The sequence below is a fragment of the Nipponia nippon genome, unplaced genomic scaffold (genome assembly GCF_047370975.1).
Source record: "Nipponia nippon isolate SJK-2023a ecotype South Korea unplaced genomic scaffold, ASM4737097v1 scaffold_3, whole genome shotgun sequence".
Classification (NCBI taxonomy): Eukaryota; Metazoa; Chordata; class Aves; order Pelecaniformes; family Threskiornithidae; genus Nipponia; species Nipponia nippon.
The window spans coordinates 87245462-87264498 of record NW_028262347.1 but is presented as its reverse complement, the minus strand read 5'-3'; the positions used below and the strand labels follow the sequence as shown (position 1 = coordinate 87264498).

The following is a 19037-nucleotide window of genomic DNA, read 5'->3' as shown; positions in this document are numbered from 1 at the left end:
TTTTTTAATTAATTTTTCACATGAGCCTTACCCAAGTGCTACAGAGGTATTGGTAAGCTCAGGAGCATTTAATAACAGGTTTTTTTTTTTGAAATGGTAGTGGATTTACTAGGATACTCTTTGAAGTCAGTGTTACTTTATTAAACATATATAACCTTATAGCTGATGAGAATTTTCTGTTTGCAAACCAAAATTTTAGAGTTGGCAGAGATGGGAATCCTTTGCAAAATGAGTGTGTTTCTTGAACTTCAGTCGTCTTAAAACTTTGGCTTTGAGCTGTTGAGAGTTATAACTTGTGCTGAATTTTCATTGCTTCTGGTGTAATTATTCATATCTTTTTCCTTGTGGTATTGAAATAATTAATCTCTGCAGGTAGACATCATCAAAAGAATATTAGCTCAGAATGATTAACTGTAAATCTTACTTTGCTCTGCTGTTTGGGGCCACTGTGAAAAATTTTTCATTTTTAACTTTGTAAATAGGCAATAATAAGAAAATTTATTTTCAAAATGTTTTATGCAAGTGTTGAACATTCCTGTCTGCATCTGACTTCTAATAGACATAAATCATGTTGAAGGAAATTTTTAAGCATTACGGATGTTGACTGTGGAAGAATAAGATTTATTGTGTGCATTTCCTCTCTATTTTTTAATTGCATTCTTTTGAAATCTTGCTTGTTTCTTGTCATCATGGTTCTTTTTCACCACGTTGAACTCCCACACAGATTATTATCCTCAAACTGTCACTAACGCTCATATAATTTTTTCTTTACAATTCCTAACGTTTTATCTTGCACAAGGTAAGACACTCAGAATGGTCAGTCAGTTTACTACATAACTTCAGTCCCTTCCTGTAGGAGATACTAAAGTTTCATAAGGAGAAACAAAGTTCCTCTCCAAGGTGTTCTCTGAAGTAGGCAGTCTAATGGGAAGGAGACAAGTGGGGCTCTAGAGATAACTGAAGCAACGCTTTCTGGAGCCGTTTTTGGGTCCTTCTGAAAGACTGCAAAACAAAGGAGCTGGGAACCCCTCTGTGGATGTATTTCCACCACCTCTGACTGCCAGAAGACTTGGTGGTGGAATACTTTTCAGAGAATGAACTGAGTTGGAAACTGGGGAAAACGGGTGCTGTGCAGAATCTCGCTGTTACAGGTTGACATAGCAATGACGTGGGGTGGTTTGAGCTCTAGATAAGTCTTTACTGTCTAGAGAGCATGTGCATCTACTTAAGAATGAATTTGATCACTGGTTTGAGAAATTATGTGTATTATATAGTATATAATACAAAACCATCTTGACATTCTGCTTTTTGCCAATGCCAAAAATCTGATTAGCCAGTTTGTTCTGCTTGCATACGCATGTATTGAAATAGCATGCCCATTTTATGTCTGTGTGAGATCGAACCTAGTCTTTCAGCCTGGTCTTTTAGCTTTTGGATACGTGTTTTAGATACCTCCGTAATATTCGCTAGCAAAATAGGTCTTTCATTCCTATGTTACTTGTCTTTCTTCCTAGGAACGCAGTTCCTCACGGGCTGTTCACAAAATAAGTAATCTTTATTTAAACAAGAACAGTGGGATTATTCATGTTGATGAAGAACAGTGTGTGTGTGTGTATAGTCGCATTTTACAAGGTGAACTGAGTTTCTTCTTATTGTTCCAACAGCAAAATGAATGGTGACAGCAGTCTGTCAGAAAGCCCTCACAAATTGTGGGTAGAAGAGATATTGCTGGCTAATGGTAAATCACCTCAATGTTGAGATCTCAGTGTGAAAATATTGTGTAGCTTTGAATGCTGAGTGCTTCTCTCAAATGATTAGAAGTGGAGTTTGAGGCATTTAATTAAGAGCTCCTATGAATTTTTCCAAAGGCTGCAGTAATCTCTGATGTGAGATCTTGGGCAGACTGGGAAGTTGAGTGAAAGGAGTTAATTTTTTTCCTAACTTTCAGGAAGAGGGAGTGGCAGGGGATTTTTTTCAGTGTCCTTTCTAACATCATTTGTATTGCATAAAAGAAAATGTAGATAACACAGAAAACTGCGTATTAGGTTCATGAAGGTCTGCAGTCAGTTATTTTGGATATAATACACTAAATCCAAGACTTTAGCTTTGACTTTTACTGCATGCAATTGTAATTCTGGTGTTTACTGCTATTTCCTTATTACAACTGTCTCCTTTGTTATCACTTAATGATGTGCTTTACGGTGCTGGAGCCTTTTTATGTTAGTCATCATTTATCTGCACCTTGTCAGGACCCCAGTACAGGTTGGATGAAACAGAGCAAATAACTATTGCTGAGCTGAGCTGCTAGCTGAATTCAGTGGAAACCAAGCATTTACGTGCTTCTGAAAAGCAACAGAGCTCTTGGCATCCCTCAGCTGTGAGCACTTGTGCAGGTCCAGCCCTTCTTCAGCCTCTTGGCAGCCATGGAGGTACCCGGTTAGGGCAGTCTCGACGTCTGGGACGTTGTGCTGGAGCTCTGCCCTCTCCCTTTGCAGGACATGGCGTTATAGCGGCCGGCTAGGGGAGCGGTACCAACACCTCCTTGGGTGTCTCGGCTCTGGAGCTGTTCTGAGGTGACAGGACTTTTTTAATAGAGATCTGTCATTTGATTTCCAGTGGTAACTTCTCCCTCTCCTGAGAGCACGCTGGTGTGACAGCTGCCTGCAGGTGCTGAGCAGGGAGCACTCCTTCTGAGAAATGTGTAGGCAGCCTAACGGAGCGGCGCAGTTAATGAGCATGGTGTTTGACAGCATGTTCCCTGCCCTGCTTTCCAGCCTGTTACACAGGTGATGTCTTCAAAGCTGCTCCTCTCTGCTTCGTTTGGGAGCACTAAGGCTTTTTTGTTTTGACAGCAGAAGTATGAGAGATTTCCATCGCGTGCCAACCCCTGACAAGCCAGTGCGATGCCCGTCTCTTTCCACTAATGAGACTGTATCATTTAACCAATGATTAATTGGTTAAATGATTTTATTTAGTGTTGCGCTGGGTGCCCGTGCCCAGGTGGGGGCTGAAGGGCCTCTGTGAGGAGAGTCTGGGGCTGCCCCAGGCCGGGCACAGCCGGTTCCAGATGGTTCCAAGGGCCCCAGCACAGGGCACAGCCCAGCCCCTCAGCCAGGCTGGTGGTGGCTCAGGTAAATGAATTTAAGAAAGGGGAAAATGCTGTGCAGCAGCGAGGAGTGAGGAAAAAAATTGTGAGGAGGAGAGGAGTCGGGAGTGAAGGAGTGAAGCTGAGCCTTGGGAAAAGGGTTGGGATAGGGGAAGGTGCTGTATTGTCTTTGTTTGTCACTGTCCAAATCTATTTTTAATTGGCAGTACGTTAAACTAATTTTCCCCAAGTCGAGCCTGTTCTGCCTGTGAGGGTAATGGGTAAGTGATCTCCCCGCCTCCACCCTCGAGCGTGTTCATCTGATTTTCCTCCCCTGTGCTGTTGGTGAGGGGTTGAGAGGGCACCTGGGGGGGTGGCTGGCGGCCGGCCGAGGGCAGCACGCCATTAGTGGGGGAAAAGAAACTACAAACCCTCCTGTAAATTTCCCAGATTGGTTTTCAGGTTGCTTTGTTCTTCAGTCTGCTTACAAAAACATGAGAAAACCCCTTCTCCCCTACACGTGCACTTTGTCATTAACCAGTAAGTTATCCTCCTTGGTTTATGACAGTTGACTCTGATTTTATACTGTCAGGCAAGGCTCATCTTTCTGAGATGATTGCTCTCCTGAATTCTTGAAAGGCTGCTGCTGCACCAGAGGTACAAGGCAGAGGTTCTCTGCGAGGTAATGGTCTCGCAATTAGTAGGCACGAGGGAGCAGTCAACTTCCGACACCCACATGTGACACTTCTGCTACCTGTACCAATAGCAAGCCAGTCAAGTTTGTAGCAAAACGTAAACATACGTAGTTATTGTGGCGTAAATGTAGATAACGTGAATAAGTATTGTAAATTAAACCCCACCTGTATCATAAAAAAAGGCTTTGAATTGGTGATTTTTATTTCAAAGATTCAGTATTCTCAGCCCTGAAAATACTTCTTGGAGAACTCTGTCAGCCATTAAACTCTTAAAGTAATTAGCAGCTTTATAAATAGAAGAAGACCAGGAACTATGACTATAGGAGGAAATGGGCAGTTAATTATTTGCTTTATGGTGTGAACTATAAAATATGAATGTGAAATAGCATCCACATTTGCAACAAATGTTTGAATGGCTCTTTGTCCTTTGCCACCTTCTCTTTTTACAGCATTTCAAACCTTTTTTAGACCCCATAAAGATGTGCAACAACTTAATGTAAAATTCGGACGAAAGAAGAGGGGTCAGTGCGTGTCTGTGAATTCAAGGGCCAAAAATTTGGGTGTGATGATAGCAGCAGCAGGAAGCATGGCTAGGAGCAATGTTTCTGTTGAATCCAGAACTGTTTGTTCATTTGTTTTTCTCTTTCGGGTTGATTACTCACAAAGTTTTCTGAATATTAAAATTCAGAAATGATAACTCCCAAGAAGTCAGTTGGACTTCTGTCCTTGATATCAATGGGTCTTGATTTCATGCTATTTATCTACGCTAGGATAATTATAAATTGATTCATTTTCAAAATATAATTTTATGGGTATTCAATTGCTGCCAACAAAATATTGGAGAAACAGCATCATTCTTGTGTTTGTTTAAAGCTATAAAGTTCTCTGGGTGTCTGTGTTTGCATGTAATAATATTTATCTGGTGCTATTCACATTGTTATGAAGACGCTGTTAAATAAGTTCTGTTTACTTTTGCAGCTCATCTGCATTTTCCTTCCTGAGTCTGAAAAAGTAGCTTTTATTTTTTTAATCTATGTTTATTTCATGAACTCTCTCATTTCGAAGACTTTTTTTTTCATCTTCAGCTTTTTTAATACAAATGGGGTTCTGTCCTGATGCAAACGATCTGTGGAATAAAAATGGAAATTGGTTTCACTCTCTATGTGACGCTTGGCATCAGTTAAAATACATTGTGTCTAAATAGTTGCTTGTACATGAGGTTCCGGGGTGAACAAAGGAGAGGAGAGAATGTCAACCTTGCATTATAGACCACAGTTATGAGGAGGGGGGAAGCTTTGCAAACAGTTCTTTAATTGTTTCTTGTAGACCTTAAGGTTTTAATGGGTATCTGTCTGTCTCTGTTGTTGCAGTTAACTCCAGTTGGAACAACCATCTTTACAGGATTTTCTGGAAACAATGGTGCTACTGACATTGATGACGGTCCGAACGGCCAGATAGAATATGTCATCCAATACAATCCTAATGATAAAGTAGGTGCATTTAGCTTTTTTTTTTTTTTCATTCAGGTGTGTGTATCTATATACACCTTGAAGCAGCAAATGAACAAGTGCTTACCATTTGACTTCATAAAGAAATTCTTTCCTTTGTGATGTAGAATATCCTCTCTGCCTATGAGCCTTGCTTGCCATGTAAACACAGCTGAATTAACCTTCCCTTTCATTGCCATGCTGTTAGCAGCTGGATTACTTCAGTATCAATCATTAATAATCCCCTGTCTTCTCCAGTGTTGTTCACACACTTCATCTTGTTTCTGGCATGCCTTTTCAGTCCGTGATAGGTAGTTGTATTTACTCCTACACATTTATACCTAATAGATTCACAGCTAAGAAATATTCATAGGCATGGCTAAGTTACTCTCAAAAGAGACATTCTGACTTTTCTCATGGAGCTATTTATATTTAAAGATCACTGTTTTAAAAAAAGAGGGATCTATATTATAAAAATAAAACACTAGTGATCCCTACCTATTATCTTTGCAAACACATACTTTTAGAGACAAAAAGTGTTAAAATAAATACTCTTTATGGTCAGATGTGTGAATTTCTCTGTTATAACAAGGTTTTGCACATGGGAGATTTGTATGAAGTGCCCGTATGCGTTTTTGTAGCAAATTCAAAGTAATTTTACCAATCCTTTTTTGCAAACCAAGCTATCTTTTGCCATGGGCTAAGAGCACAGTTACTGTGGATCAGCTAATGTGATAATTTGTTAAGCAGGCGAACCTGACTATGTATTCATCCCAAAGGTGACATAAATGTTAAAGTGTGGGGGGAAAAATATATAGTATATAGATTTAGTAACTTCTCAGTGAAATTCCCTACTTTTACTTAAGGGGAATTTGAGCAGAAATAGTTTTATGGGAAAACAGCAATCTGATTTTCAGTTTAATTAGAAGTGTAGGCACACAAGTTCTGATTCAATTTGCACCATTTAAGCTGTATACCTCGTAAAGGCTTCAGTCCTATTTCCTTTGAAGACAACAAGAGTTTAAGTATCTACTGAATTACACCTAGCGCTTACACTTTTTAGGAGGTGGAATTTTGTAGAATAGTGACAGTATCAAGGAATAATTCAGTGTGATCTAATGATAAAAGTGCCTACTTTTTTACTTTTCACTGGGGTAATTGTTGATTTTTGCATAGCTGCATGCTGAGGCATAATATTGACTTACTATATATATATTTTTAGGACAGAGATGGTTTCTTGAGAAACTTTGTAGCACCTTAAGCCACAGTCTTTTGTGGGGAGCATTGTTTTGCAAAGAGGCAATGTATTTTTGACAAAAGTGGAATTGTGATCTTAGGTTTTTGGGAGATAGTGAATTTTCTGACTTTATATGTTATGTATATTGGGAATGATTTTGTTTTTTAAACGTTTGCAGTCATATCTTAGAGTTTAAATTGATTGCACAGACTTAAGCAGTCCCTTGAGTTATGACACTTACTTCAGTGAGACTGCTTAAATGAGTAAAATTACTAGCGCACGATGTGTGAGTTCATCATGTCATGTTCTTGGCTGTTCTTTGTACTGACAGTATGTATGACTGAAGAGTTTCTCTCCTAAACATTATAAACAAAGGCAAGGATTTTTTACAGAAACAGCGAGTACTAAAATGTTATGCTAACATCATCTTTTAACTGTTTGATAACAGAAGTGTTATAAATAAATGCTATTCCGCTACCACAAATATTTGAAAAGTAAACAGAATGCAGGAAGGAGTGACAGGAGTGGACAAGCAGTTTCAAATTCACAACAAAAGCCCAACCTTTTGAATTTTTCTCTCCACTCTTTTTTCTTACCCTTATAGTACTTAACAGAAACAGCTCAAATAATTCCTTCTGTTTCTCTAAAGACTATGAAAAATGTTGGCACTGGGAAAATACCTCTTTCTGAAAATACTTCTTCCAGATAACTTCAGAAAATTGGAAGTGTTTTTAAAAAAAAATTACACATTTTAGTATACATTGAATATGTTGGTATACTGAAAACAATAATAAATAAAAAAATCCAACCCCCTTAACATATTATTTCTGTTAGCGTATTGTGCCACAGTGAAATAAAGAGCTGCTTTGTATTTAATTTACTATTAAGTCATAGCATTATATTGCTCAAAGGCATCCTGGGAAATCATTCTAAAAGCATCTCCCACAACCACAGTAGCCTCAAGTTCAGTATAGGGTTTTGTCTAACCACTAATGAAGGACATTATAGCATCCCTAAGTGGTTTGGGCTGTTGTTTTGCCATAGGAAGAGTTAAAAAAACTTTTCCTAAACTTTTCCTCTGTTACTCAGTGAAACTTATGTGTTCTTGTTGAGGGATTTCCCTGGCTGGAACAACTACTTTGGAGTAGTTAGTTGCTTTATTGCATCTTTGCCTTACTACTTTTGTATTCCAGATTAAATAAATCTGATTCTTTCATCTGTAGATAGCCTTTATGCACGTAATATTGCTTTACCTAGTGATGCGTTTTGTGCATGTGCTTGACAGAGATGACTTCTCATCATTGTAAGCTGCTTCATCTCAGCTGTCAACTTGCTGGAAAGTTACTGCATAATATCTGCTACAAGTGGATTTTCTTCCTTAACCTGGAAAATGATTATACCACGCTCAGAAATGATGTGTACAGCTTAGTGCAAAATATCTCTACTTTTCAATTTCTAGGATCCACCTCTGTTGTGTGATGAAGATGCCCTCAGTGTTGTTTGGCACCAATGACAGTCTCCTGCCTTAGAAAAAGCAGACTGATTATAGCTCATAAGTTTCATTGGAGAGTAATTTAGACATTTGAAAAAAAAACTGTAAGAACAAGAGGTGTTATTCTAGAAATTCAATTTAACTTAATTATTTTGTGGTTTAATTGGGAAGATATATAAAAGCCAAGTAGAAAAATTAAATGCAAATCATACTTGATGTAGGGCTAGGCTCTAACTATCATGTAAAGGAATGCTGTAAGTCTTTTCTTAGCTGTTAAAAGCTAAGGATCAAGTCAATTAACTTGCCAAAAAGATCGTGTCTCCTAATGCAGAGTAGATTTTTAGATCTCTGAGGACTCTATTTATACCTGAAGGTTATTAAGATAAACGCATCCTCAGAACAAGTTCTGGACTCCCTCCTTACTAGCTGATTTTACTGAGATTCGTTGCATTGTATTTGGTGAGGATTCAAAATTAAATATTTTGAGTTTATCTGAAGTTAGGGAATATGCATAATGCTTTTGCTATACTGATTTTTTCACCTATCATCTCTCTGGGGAGTAAATTGAATTGTTATCCTGATGGCTTTCCCTGTTTTAAATTTGCTGGCCCATATTCAAGACTATCAGCCAACAAATGTTCTAAGTTACGAAGACTGCTGTACAAAAGCATTTTGTTGTATCTGTTTTGACGTGAAAGGAGAACCAGTTTTGTTCTCTTGGTGTATGCAGTTGGCAAAGCAGTGTCTTGATATTCCTGACTTCCAGCGTGCACTGGCTCATTTCAGGATTGGATGGAAATGCAACTGAGATGTGATGATGTTGTGCACATCTTCTAATTGCCTTGGAGCTTCATTACAGTGTGGGTTGCAGTAGAAATAAATGGAGTTTGCAGAGGCATCAGAGGGTTGATCTGATGTGGGTACCCTTCAGGAGCTGTGGCACAAACTTAGGTCTGGAAGTTAAGCTTTACATTACCACTGAATGACTGCATTTCTGTGCTGTGTTGGAGCAAGAGGGGACTCCAGATATAAGCAGTTTGGGAAGAGGGTAAAGTTTTCTGCTGAAATTGTGCTGATCCTTCCTAACAGTTTAGGTTGTGCAGTTCCTCTTAAGTGCATCCTAATGCCAAGATCTGCCACAGAAAAGGCAGTTATTTTGAGAGTGCCTTGGCTGATTCTCAGCTGCAGAGTCTTTTCCAGCTGGTTCTGGCCTTCTAAATCAGAGATAAATGGGCTAAAGCAGTTAGGAGAATCTTCCTTGTGAATTAGAAGCTGCACACATAGGTGTGCATGTGCGCACGTGGCATAATCTTGTACGGCAGTCAAAGGTATTACCCATTAGTTGCATAGTTCGCAACCTGCTTGCTTGTTTGTCCAAATACCATTAAAAGAAAGGAAGTGGGGGGGCAAAAGCAGTGAACCTAACCCTACTAGGTTCTTCCTTCTTCCAACAGTAAGACTCTGTTCTAATTTCCTGTTTTGCCTCAGTATAAATATTGTAATCAATTTTTTTTCCAGTGGGAACTATGTATTATTTATCCAAAAAGATGAGTGCCAAGCTCAGACACAAGCAAACAGTGTCTCCAGTTATTTAGCGGAGTCTGTGATGCACTGCCCAATCCTGTTTTCCTGCACATCACAAATATCTGCAACATGGTGAATTTAACAATCATTATCATTTATTTGCTGAAAAAAACCCCTGCAATATAAGCAGATGTTTCAACTTTTAGAGGAAAAAAAGGCCTTGTTATGTTATCTGAGGAAAGAATAGTACTCTGTGCCTCTGCAGTGTTTTCTGTGGAGAGATTTTGGAATATTGTATTGCTATTACGCATTCAGCCTACTTAAATGTCAATTATATTCTACATAGATTGAAGCATGGAAAGATTTTTTTTTTTTTTTGTAGATGTGATTAATTTGATAATAGAACCAGAACCAAATCTCACATCCGAAACCTTTGTCTGTGCCTGTGATCCTCCTCCCAAAATGGGTCGTTAGTCAAAGTGAATCCTTTAAAGGTGTGTGCGCCCCAGCAGTACCCTCCTGCCATTTAATGCCATACCTTTGCAGCCTGAATCTGTTTAAGCAAATGTGCAGGACAAATTGAATTTCACCTGATTTACCCATCCTGATTTACCCTGGAATCTGAATTTACTAGTGTATGAACTTGTGCATAACTGCCACTGTGAACTGGCACCTAAGTGTCTAACATTGATGTTCTCCGCGTGTTTACTACTTCATTGCCCTCTCTATGTGTTTACTACTTCGTTGCCCTCATGAAAGAGAAGATAAGTACAATGATGTGGATTTCTTAATCTCTAATACTTGATACTTTCTACAGTAGTGAGAAAAAACAGATGAAGGCAAGCCAAACTGTAGAAACTGAAGACCTGAACTCTCAGCTGACAAACAGGGAAAGCTTTTCTGAACACGCTACTGCAAATTCAGCATTGCAAATCTGCAAGCAGCGGGGTAGTTAGCCTTCAGTTTGTGGTTGGAAGTAATAATGTGTATGCAAAGAATCAGAGAATTCTGTTATGTACAGATCATTTATTGTGGGGTTCTTATGGAGTAAATTGGGTGGGGAGAAAACATAGAAAACTTTAAAATCTCTGATCTGGAAAGCATATGCAGTTTTGGTATGCCATCCAATCAATCGTCATTGTGGCCTATCTGAAACGTGTTTTAACTCTGAAGCATGTTCAATTTTCTTGTACTGTTTTAACTTCTGCAGACTTCCAACAGGACCTTTGATATTCCTCTAACTTTGTCCGGAGCAGTAGTTCTACGGGAAAGACTAAATTATGAAGAAAAGACACGTTATTTTGTCATTGTTCAAGCAAATGTAAGTATAGATCTCTTAATGGGCATTCATGCCACTGATTTAGGAGGGGTTTTAGTTTGCAGGTTTAGATTTTTCCAAGGAAAGGAGAAATTTCACTGAAATACCAGGTCTGATAATACTCTTCTCCTGAAGATCTTATTTAAGATTTATCTAGGTCATTGAAAGCTTAGACATATTATTACTGGTTAAAAAAGCTTGCTCAGTGTGTGTAACAAGGCAACCTTTTTGGCACAAGGAAGAAGTTGCAAATTTGAAGTACAGCCCATGCAGAAAAGTGCATTCTAGTGTCACTAAGTGTTCGTTTTCTAACAAATCTAGCGATGCTAATTTGATCTCAAATGAGTTTAATGGATACAATTTAGTTATGTTCTTCAGGTTTGAAATGCATTTTTCTATAAAGAGGTCATTTTTCTTCCAAGTCGTATTGCAAGCGTATGTAGAGGTTTTTACAGAGTGGCTGGCAGTGAATAATGCATACAAGAGAAGAAAAGTGATGTTTAAACTATATCTAATATATCTGTCATCAGAGAAGTTTTTTAGTGCCCTTGAGGGCTGTGAAAGCTTTTTTCCCTTTTGTCCATCTGATAATAGCTGAAATAAAAACTTTTCCACTGTTTACCTCTGTTGTGATACTGCTTCATTTGTGGGAAAATGAGAATACTCTGAAGCAACTTTAGATAGCTTGCTCCTGAATTAACGCATTTATATTACTGTCATCTTTCTGATACAGAATTGTAGATACATTGTATGATACGTTTTCCAATAATCCACTTTCCTACGTACTTTGTGGCATGTTCGGTGTTCCCCCAACAGAAGATAGGCTCCAGGGGTGTCTGAATGCTTTTTGCACTTAGATATATCTAAAAGATGCTTCCTGGCTGTTAGAACAAGTCATTTTACCTGGGTAACATAACTTGCTGATCTCTTGAACAGGAATATGGGAAGGCTCAGAACTGATTTGCCTTGGTGTTTTATCAATAATTTATTCCACAGATCACCACTGCGTATTCACAGCTCTTTTCCTTTGATGTCAGAGCTGTGAGTTTCAGGAGACACTGTGCTGCTAGAAAAGTAACTGGGGTAGTTGAGCAGGTCGTGTTTTTCAAGAGAAAGGAATGGCATGCAACAGTGCGAACACCTCACGTGAGGAGGAAAGCCTGTCACACTGCAAGAGCAACTGGTGAAGGCACAGCTTGGGATGCATGGTCGCAGTACTACAAAGCAATCTCATTAATTTGTTCGTTCCTTTTGATATACGTCCTTGCACAGTAAACTGTTACCTTTGTGGTACTGGGTTTGGGACTAGAGCTGTGCGGATAGCTTCTGTATCATGTTTATAAATAATGGGGCAGCTTGAATGATTGAAATGTCTTGCTAGTCCGTGTGTTTTCTCAAACATACCCAAATGGGAACTGAGCTCACTGAAGTTTTGAGTGCTCATAGATGAGAAACTAGATCTCAAAGAAAGGCTCTAATTAAGCTCTATAGCCCTGCTTTTTTAGGAGTTTGCCTTATGCACCCGTTTATTTTTTTTATTTTACAAAATATCGCAGGCTGCATTTAATTCTCTCTATTGTATGTACTATGCAATCACACTTCTATTCCACTGATTACATTAGCAGTGATAGTTTATTGTTCTTGCATCCTGAAGATACTACATGAAATTAATTACTCTGTGTCCATGCTTTGATCCAGTATTACTCAAAGGCGCATATTGGGGGAATGTAAAAAAGTTTAGTTCACGGTGAAGGCTGCTCCTTGTAACTGGTATTGTTTTTCATCGTTGACCATGAAGGAAGCTGAATGCAGAAATTCCCATATTTAGTAAATCTAAACATAAAGCGGTTCCAAGAACTGAGTGGACTGCAAAGTAGGAAGAAAAAATATGTATCCAATCTGATTTAGAGCCATGACCTATTCGTCTTACACAGATGATGATATTAAACGGCATAAATACTGGGGGGGAAAAAAAAAAAATCACTTTTTTCTGTCAAAGTTAACCTAGGATAGGAGGGCAAGAATTAGCTAATGGCTCATATTCCCTCTGCAAGCTATCACAACAGTCCCTCTGTTTCTTGATAACAAAAGAAGAAAGAAAAGGTGAACTGTTGCTAGTGTGTACGTTGTTCAGTGTATAAAAGTAATCCAAGTGGTTCCCACAATTCAGGAAAGTGTAGCTTTATTCTGTACCATCTGGAAAGGAAAAAAGGAGACAATAAAGGACTTGCAATACTCAACGGTGTCTTGTGTAACCAGAGATTTAAAAAAAAAAAAAAAGCCAAATCGTGATAAATTGAAAAGAGCCTGTCATGCAGCATATGGAGACTTTTTTGGGATGCAACATTGTAGTGGCTTTATTGTGGTCAGAAGTGTTCTTCAACCTTTAAAACATGAGCAGTATAACTCATTCTGCAGACAAATCAGCTTTCCACATGGAGCACAGTTTGGAGACCTTAGATCAATCTCATTGCTGTCCTCTGGCTGGTTTTTTTTTGTTTGGTTGGTTGGTTTTTGGGTTTCGGGTTTTTTGGGGTGTGTTTTTGCAGGGGGAAAGGAGGTGCTAAGTCTTCCTTAAATTGTGGTGTGCAGAGGTGGATCGAGCATTACAGTCCAGGGCCTCTCCGCTGCTAATTAGAAAAGAAGTTGTTACTGCTTATGCTTTCCATTTCTATAAATGAAAGGCCTCTTACTTATAGATAGGATTTGGTAGAGCTACACAAGGCAGCATAAGAGTATATTTCAGATTCTAAGTAAGGCACGAGGGACTTTTTATCTTACACAAACACGCTGCATTTTTATAGATTAAACAAGACATGTATCTTCATTTTAGACATTTCCTGAGAATTAATTTCTCAAAACTTTAGTATTTGAGTGATAGATGTCTCTCAGTATTTCTTAATTCAAAAGGTGAATTTTTACCTCTTAATTGTATTTCTGAGCCTTTATGAAATTAAAGACTGTAGCTCTGAGGCTGAAGTTTCTGTAATTAGCTATTTCCTGGAACCTGGATGATTATGGTGCTTATATGTTTTGCCCTTAGCTTTAACTTCAAACTTTTTTGTAGATTCTGAATTCAGAAAGTCTCACCAAATGTAACTCGTTTGCTCCACAGGACCGAGCCCAAAATCTTAATGAACGAAGGACAAGTACAACCACCCTGACAGTAGATGTGCTCGATGGGGACGATTTGGGACCAATGTTTCTTCCTTGTGTCTTGGTTAATAATACTCGTGACTGTAGACCTCTCACCTACCAAGCAAGCTTGCCAGAACTGACTGATCCTGTAAGTCCTCTTGATTTTTTTTAAGTTTTATACGTTTGTTTTGCAAGCAACTGTTATCTTTTTCTGTGGATGCAATTGAGAACTGTAACTAGAAGGTCATGTATGCTTTATGCCATGTTTTTTGTGCTAAACAAAAGAAAACCAAGGTAAGATATACGTAGGAATAGATGGTAAAATTCTTGCTTTGATACAATGGCAAACTGCTCACTCACTACAAGGGTCAAGTCTTGCTGAAATTTGGTAAATTGTGGAATTGCTTTTCCTGATCTGTCCAGGTTTTGCTCTCAAAATAACCTGAAGAAGCACTTTGGAGAAAGGGACTTGACGTGTTATTCCATTCAGGATTGTTACAGACCTTAGGAGAAAGATTTTTTTTTTTTGGAAAAGGAAGCATTAGTCACTAGTCCCTGAAAAGATTATTTGTTACTACATCTGGTTTCAATCAAGAGGTACTAAAGAGCAACATGTGTTTATCCCATGTAGATGCTTGTACTAAGTATGTCAGTTCACACATTAGTTAGGATAGGGATAAAGGTCAGTGTAAGGCTCCTTTCACACTGGAAACATGCACAATGAATCACAAAAGGAAGAGCTGAGAACTTTATCATTTCTTGATGCAAGGTAGTGCCAACTCCCCTTCCTCACAGGAGAACTGCTGCTTGGCATAATGGAGATGTGCATCTCTGGTGGGTGAAACAGAAAAATGAATTTCTTAATTGATATTGATATATGACCTTTGATTCATGTATTTAGGAATATAAAAAGGAAGAACCAATTGAATCACTAGGTATTACCCCACCCTGTTGACATTGACATTAAGATTATGACTTCCCTTGTTCTTTGCAGGGCACACTCTCTGTCCTGCTTCCTCCGACCAGGAGACGGGGGAGGTTGAGGCTGTAAGTGTGGAGTTGCCATCCTATGCCTTGTAGTCTTTTGCCAACCCACATGTTACAGTTTCCTGCTTTGTCTGGCCTCAGAGTGCCACTGCAAATATGCTTGAGCAGGGTCACCAAGCACTGCCGCCACCTTGCTTTGTTGATTCAGACAGTACTCTTAGCAAGTTTCAAAATCTCACAGTTGTTTTATCTATTTTAGGAACAGCTGACATTGGGTCTAATATACAGCAGTTGATCGATTGCTTCTGCACACATTAATGGTACAGACTTTGGTTTAACAACCAGTACAATCTCAAGGAGGTGACATAAGGCTTACTGTAATCAAGATGTGTGATTAGTGTGCCTTCTGGACAAGGCAGGGCTAGGAGAAGTTTCAGGGAGGTGGTATAAGTTAGTCTGGACCCTTTGGCAAGCTTCTCGAGGAAGACTGGGGCTTATAAGGCATGTGCACCCCCAAAGGAGGTGGTGTTTCTCTCTACCGGAGAAGCTCTTCCGAACAACTGCAGCCTGATTTGTAAGGTGTAGCAAGACTGGAGCCTTAAGATATGCAGCTTTTGACAGCAGCAAATCAGTTGGGAGAGGGGAGGGAAGAGACATTCCAGATTTAACCTTATTATATTGATTTACGCATGTCTCTCTTTCACTTCTACACCTTGGTATTTGATAACCCTTTGTAACTGTGTTGTCCATTTTGGACTTTGTGAATAAACCCTTTTATTTTCAACTTTACATTAATTTGGCTTGGGCTCAGTGTCATTTTAAGTTAACTGGGCAACCACAAGTTATTCCCTAGCTGAGTACATGGCTTCATCAGGGTTACTGGGGTACCCAAACTGTGGAGGATGACAGAGTATGACCCCATTTTATCTGCACAGATCTGATAGGGTTTCCATTACAGAAGCGGGGGAGGCAGAAATTATGAATAACTGGTGTTTGGTCATTACCTTGTTTTTTGTCTGGTTATCTCAAGGTATAACGCAAGTCATAATTTTCTTGATACAGTGCTCTCAGATGGAAGGAATCCTGCTCTGTCTTCATTCCTGCCCTTGGTTAGGCACATATGCTGCGCTGGAGACAAAGGGGTGTCTGCCAAGGAGGGTGTCCAGACTGGGAAAAATCTGACTAGTGATTAGGTGCCGAGTTGCACAATGTGTTCATTCAACTTCATAAGCTACAGTCTGTTCAGGTGTCAGCTTTTTTGTTTGATTTTTGGCATTTTTGCATCAAACTGCACCTTGAGAAATCTGATTTATGAAATGAGAAAACGGTTCAGGTGATAAACTACCAGCTATTTGCTGTTTATCTGTTTGTAGCACTGCAGCTGTTTTGATGAACGTAAGTGGAAGAAGGATGTTTGAACTCAAAGTTGTACCTCAGTACCTCAAATATTTACTTGACTTCTAAATTCTAATTCATTTAGAAGATATGGATGGTACCTAAAAAGGTTCAGCTAGTAAACGTATGTATTACATTTGTCCTGCAAACAGCAGTATAATAAAACGGAGAGAAGCTTGAGCTGTCTGGACTAGCCGGGAGCTCACAGTGGAGTCATGTGATGCTCTGATCTGGCAAAGCAGCCTGGGCAGAGCACCTCATTCAGAGATAGGCTGGAGATTTCTACATGATGTGAAACCTTTGTGTTGCACCACACAGACAAGATCCCTCTGAGTCTGTAATGCTGTAAGACTATAACTACGATGTCAGGTTATATAGAAGCTGATAGTGACCAATATATGCCTCAATGATTTATGTGAAGTTTCTTGCACCAGTTGTTTTTTCAAAAGATTAATCTTTACTATGCTGTAGGTGTTGAATCTTCCAGTGGGTGTAGCAAATAGAATGGAATGTTGTTTGCTGAAGTCTTTTTAATCATAGCCACTACATAGGCTAAAGGACTATTTTTAGTCCAATGTTGTCATTTGTTTTATTTGCTTTTTAATTTTTCAATCAACATGAGAAGGAATATTAATGAACCTAGAACAAAGAGCATCAAAGTATGAATTATTCAGAAGCAGTAGCTTGAAAAAGAAGTCCTGCTTTACAGGGCAAGATGCCTACTCAGCTAACCCATAAAGTAAAGAATTCAATGTAACTGGTAAGAATAATGTTTTTGTTCGGTCTTGCACGCTTACTTATCTTTAGTTTGCCTCTATCTGTGAATTTGCTGAGGTAAAAATCATATTTCCTTTCCAAGCTTCTTTCCCTTAGATGCTCTAAAGCAGTTGGATACATTGGCAATGAAGAATCCATACAGCGTGTGCTTTGTTTATGGTCTTTGGCCGGTGGAGATGGAAGAGGCCAGCAAAATTAATGGATCTCGCTGTTACCAGAGAAGCAATTTATTTTCCTGAAGAACAATATCAAAGTTTACACTATGCCTTCTGAGAGTTGGTCTGACTCATGGCAGTATTAATAATATTATTAAATCTGCTCCAGGCCTGGCAGAGTGCTGTATAATTACTGTTTATACACTTGTAAAAACCTGTTTTGCATTTCTGCCATTTGCACAGGCAGTGTAAATTCCCCCAAAGCTGCAGATCTTTCAAGCAGAGCCAAAGGTTATCTGATGGTCCTCTCTGGGTGTGCATATAGAATGAAATGTGACAATACCTTCTCGGTCAGCTGGGGGCTGCCTGTAACTGCCAGAGCTTTGCCACAAGGTGCGACATTCTTCCTTGGTGATTGCCTGGTTTTGTGACTGTCACTTTTGCACTGCCACCAGTGAGCTACCATAATTAATTGCCATGATGGCCTTATTAGGCCTAGGATCACAGCTAAGGTCATATAAACATCAGTGTCTCTGATATCAAATGCTCATGAGGTGCTTTTGCAACTTTGTAGAGGAGGCAGAAATTCCTAGTTTGGAGTGAACAAACTTTGGATGTTTTTATAGCGCAGGAGCTATTCCAAATGCTTAATCCTGTGGTAGGGGAGTGGTAAGTGAGGGCTAAACTGCCTCACCACTGCTGAAGCCCGGACACGGAGCTAAGTTAACAGCCTGTAATCCACACCTCAGATTATGTATTGCTTCCCTGGGCAGTAATTTGCTTGTGAAGTTCTACCTGTTGGGTCTGATTCAGTGCCCATGACAGTGATGGAGTAAACGGCTTTAAAAGTTCCCAGTCCAGGAGGGAAAAGAAATAAATCTACTGAGTTTTGAGTCCTCTAATAATCATTGCAGAAATTACTATCTTGCAGAAAAGACACCAAAGTCCACGATAAGACGGCATTCAAAGTCATTGTTTGAAGTTCTGTCTCAGAATACATGTGCAAATCCTTTCACTTCATTTTCTTTAGGGGAATGCAAAGTACAGCTTCAGTGTTGTCTGACAACGAGCTCGCATAAACCTTTCAAAAATTCAAGTTCCACAAGCCAAATATATTGCCCTATAACAAAAGAAAAACCAGTGTCTTTGCTAGACGAAAGGATGTGTGTATGAACCTCCTGTGTCTGTTAATTGCTCCGTATACTTCTCTGTGTTCTCTAGTTGTTGCCATCCTGCTTTCTGGGAACGAATTTCCTGTTATTAGATAAATTTCAGTTTCCAAGAAAACCTGTGTTGTTTGTTGATTAGTTTTTTGTTGTTGTCGTTGTTACATAGTTTTATGTTTACCTTAGTGTTTCTGTGTCTGATCAAATCTGGTAAGTAGGTTTTTTTCCCATTGTCTCAGGAAGACTTCAGTAAATTAGCATTTATTATCAGAATGTGCAAGTCATCAAATAGAGTTTAAAAAATATAACCTCATGAATGTCTCATAACATTGGAAAGATAATGTCTCCTCCCTCTTTCCCCTTCAGTCTGTTCCTGTCACGCTCACTTTTTGTGAAGGTTTTGTCTGTTTCTATACTCAATTTTTTCCATCATCACGCAAAGAAGAAAAGCCAGTTAGCAGTAAAATATAGATTAGGTTTATTTAATCAGTTGCTGGACTAGTTTTGCAACAAACAGATTCATTATCAGGTTCTGTAGGGTAATTATCAGTCCACAGGAACACTAATATACTCCATGACAC

General features: G+C 39.0%; 1 protein-coding gene across 4 annotated transcripts in view; it reads left to right on the top strand.

Annotated features, from left to right (window-relative positions):
• Positions 1–19037, top strand: part of PCDH15 (protocadherin related 15) — an 853821-nt gene that overhangs the window by 568202 nt on the left and 266582 nt on the right. For all 4 annotated transcript variants that reach the window (XM_087765707.1, XM_087765706.1, XM_087765705.1 and 1 more), the window contains exons 10-12: positions 5151–5270; positions 10731–10841; positions 13954–14124. In XM_087765707.1, the coding sequence (XP_087621833.1) occupies positions 5151–5270; positions 10731–10841; positions 13954–14124 (402 nt within the window). The remainder of the gene's footprint in view (positions 1–5150; positions 5271–10730; positions 10842–13953; positions 14125–19037) is intronic.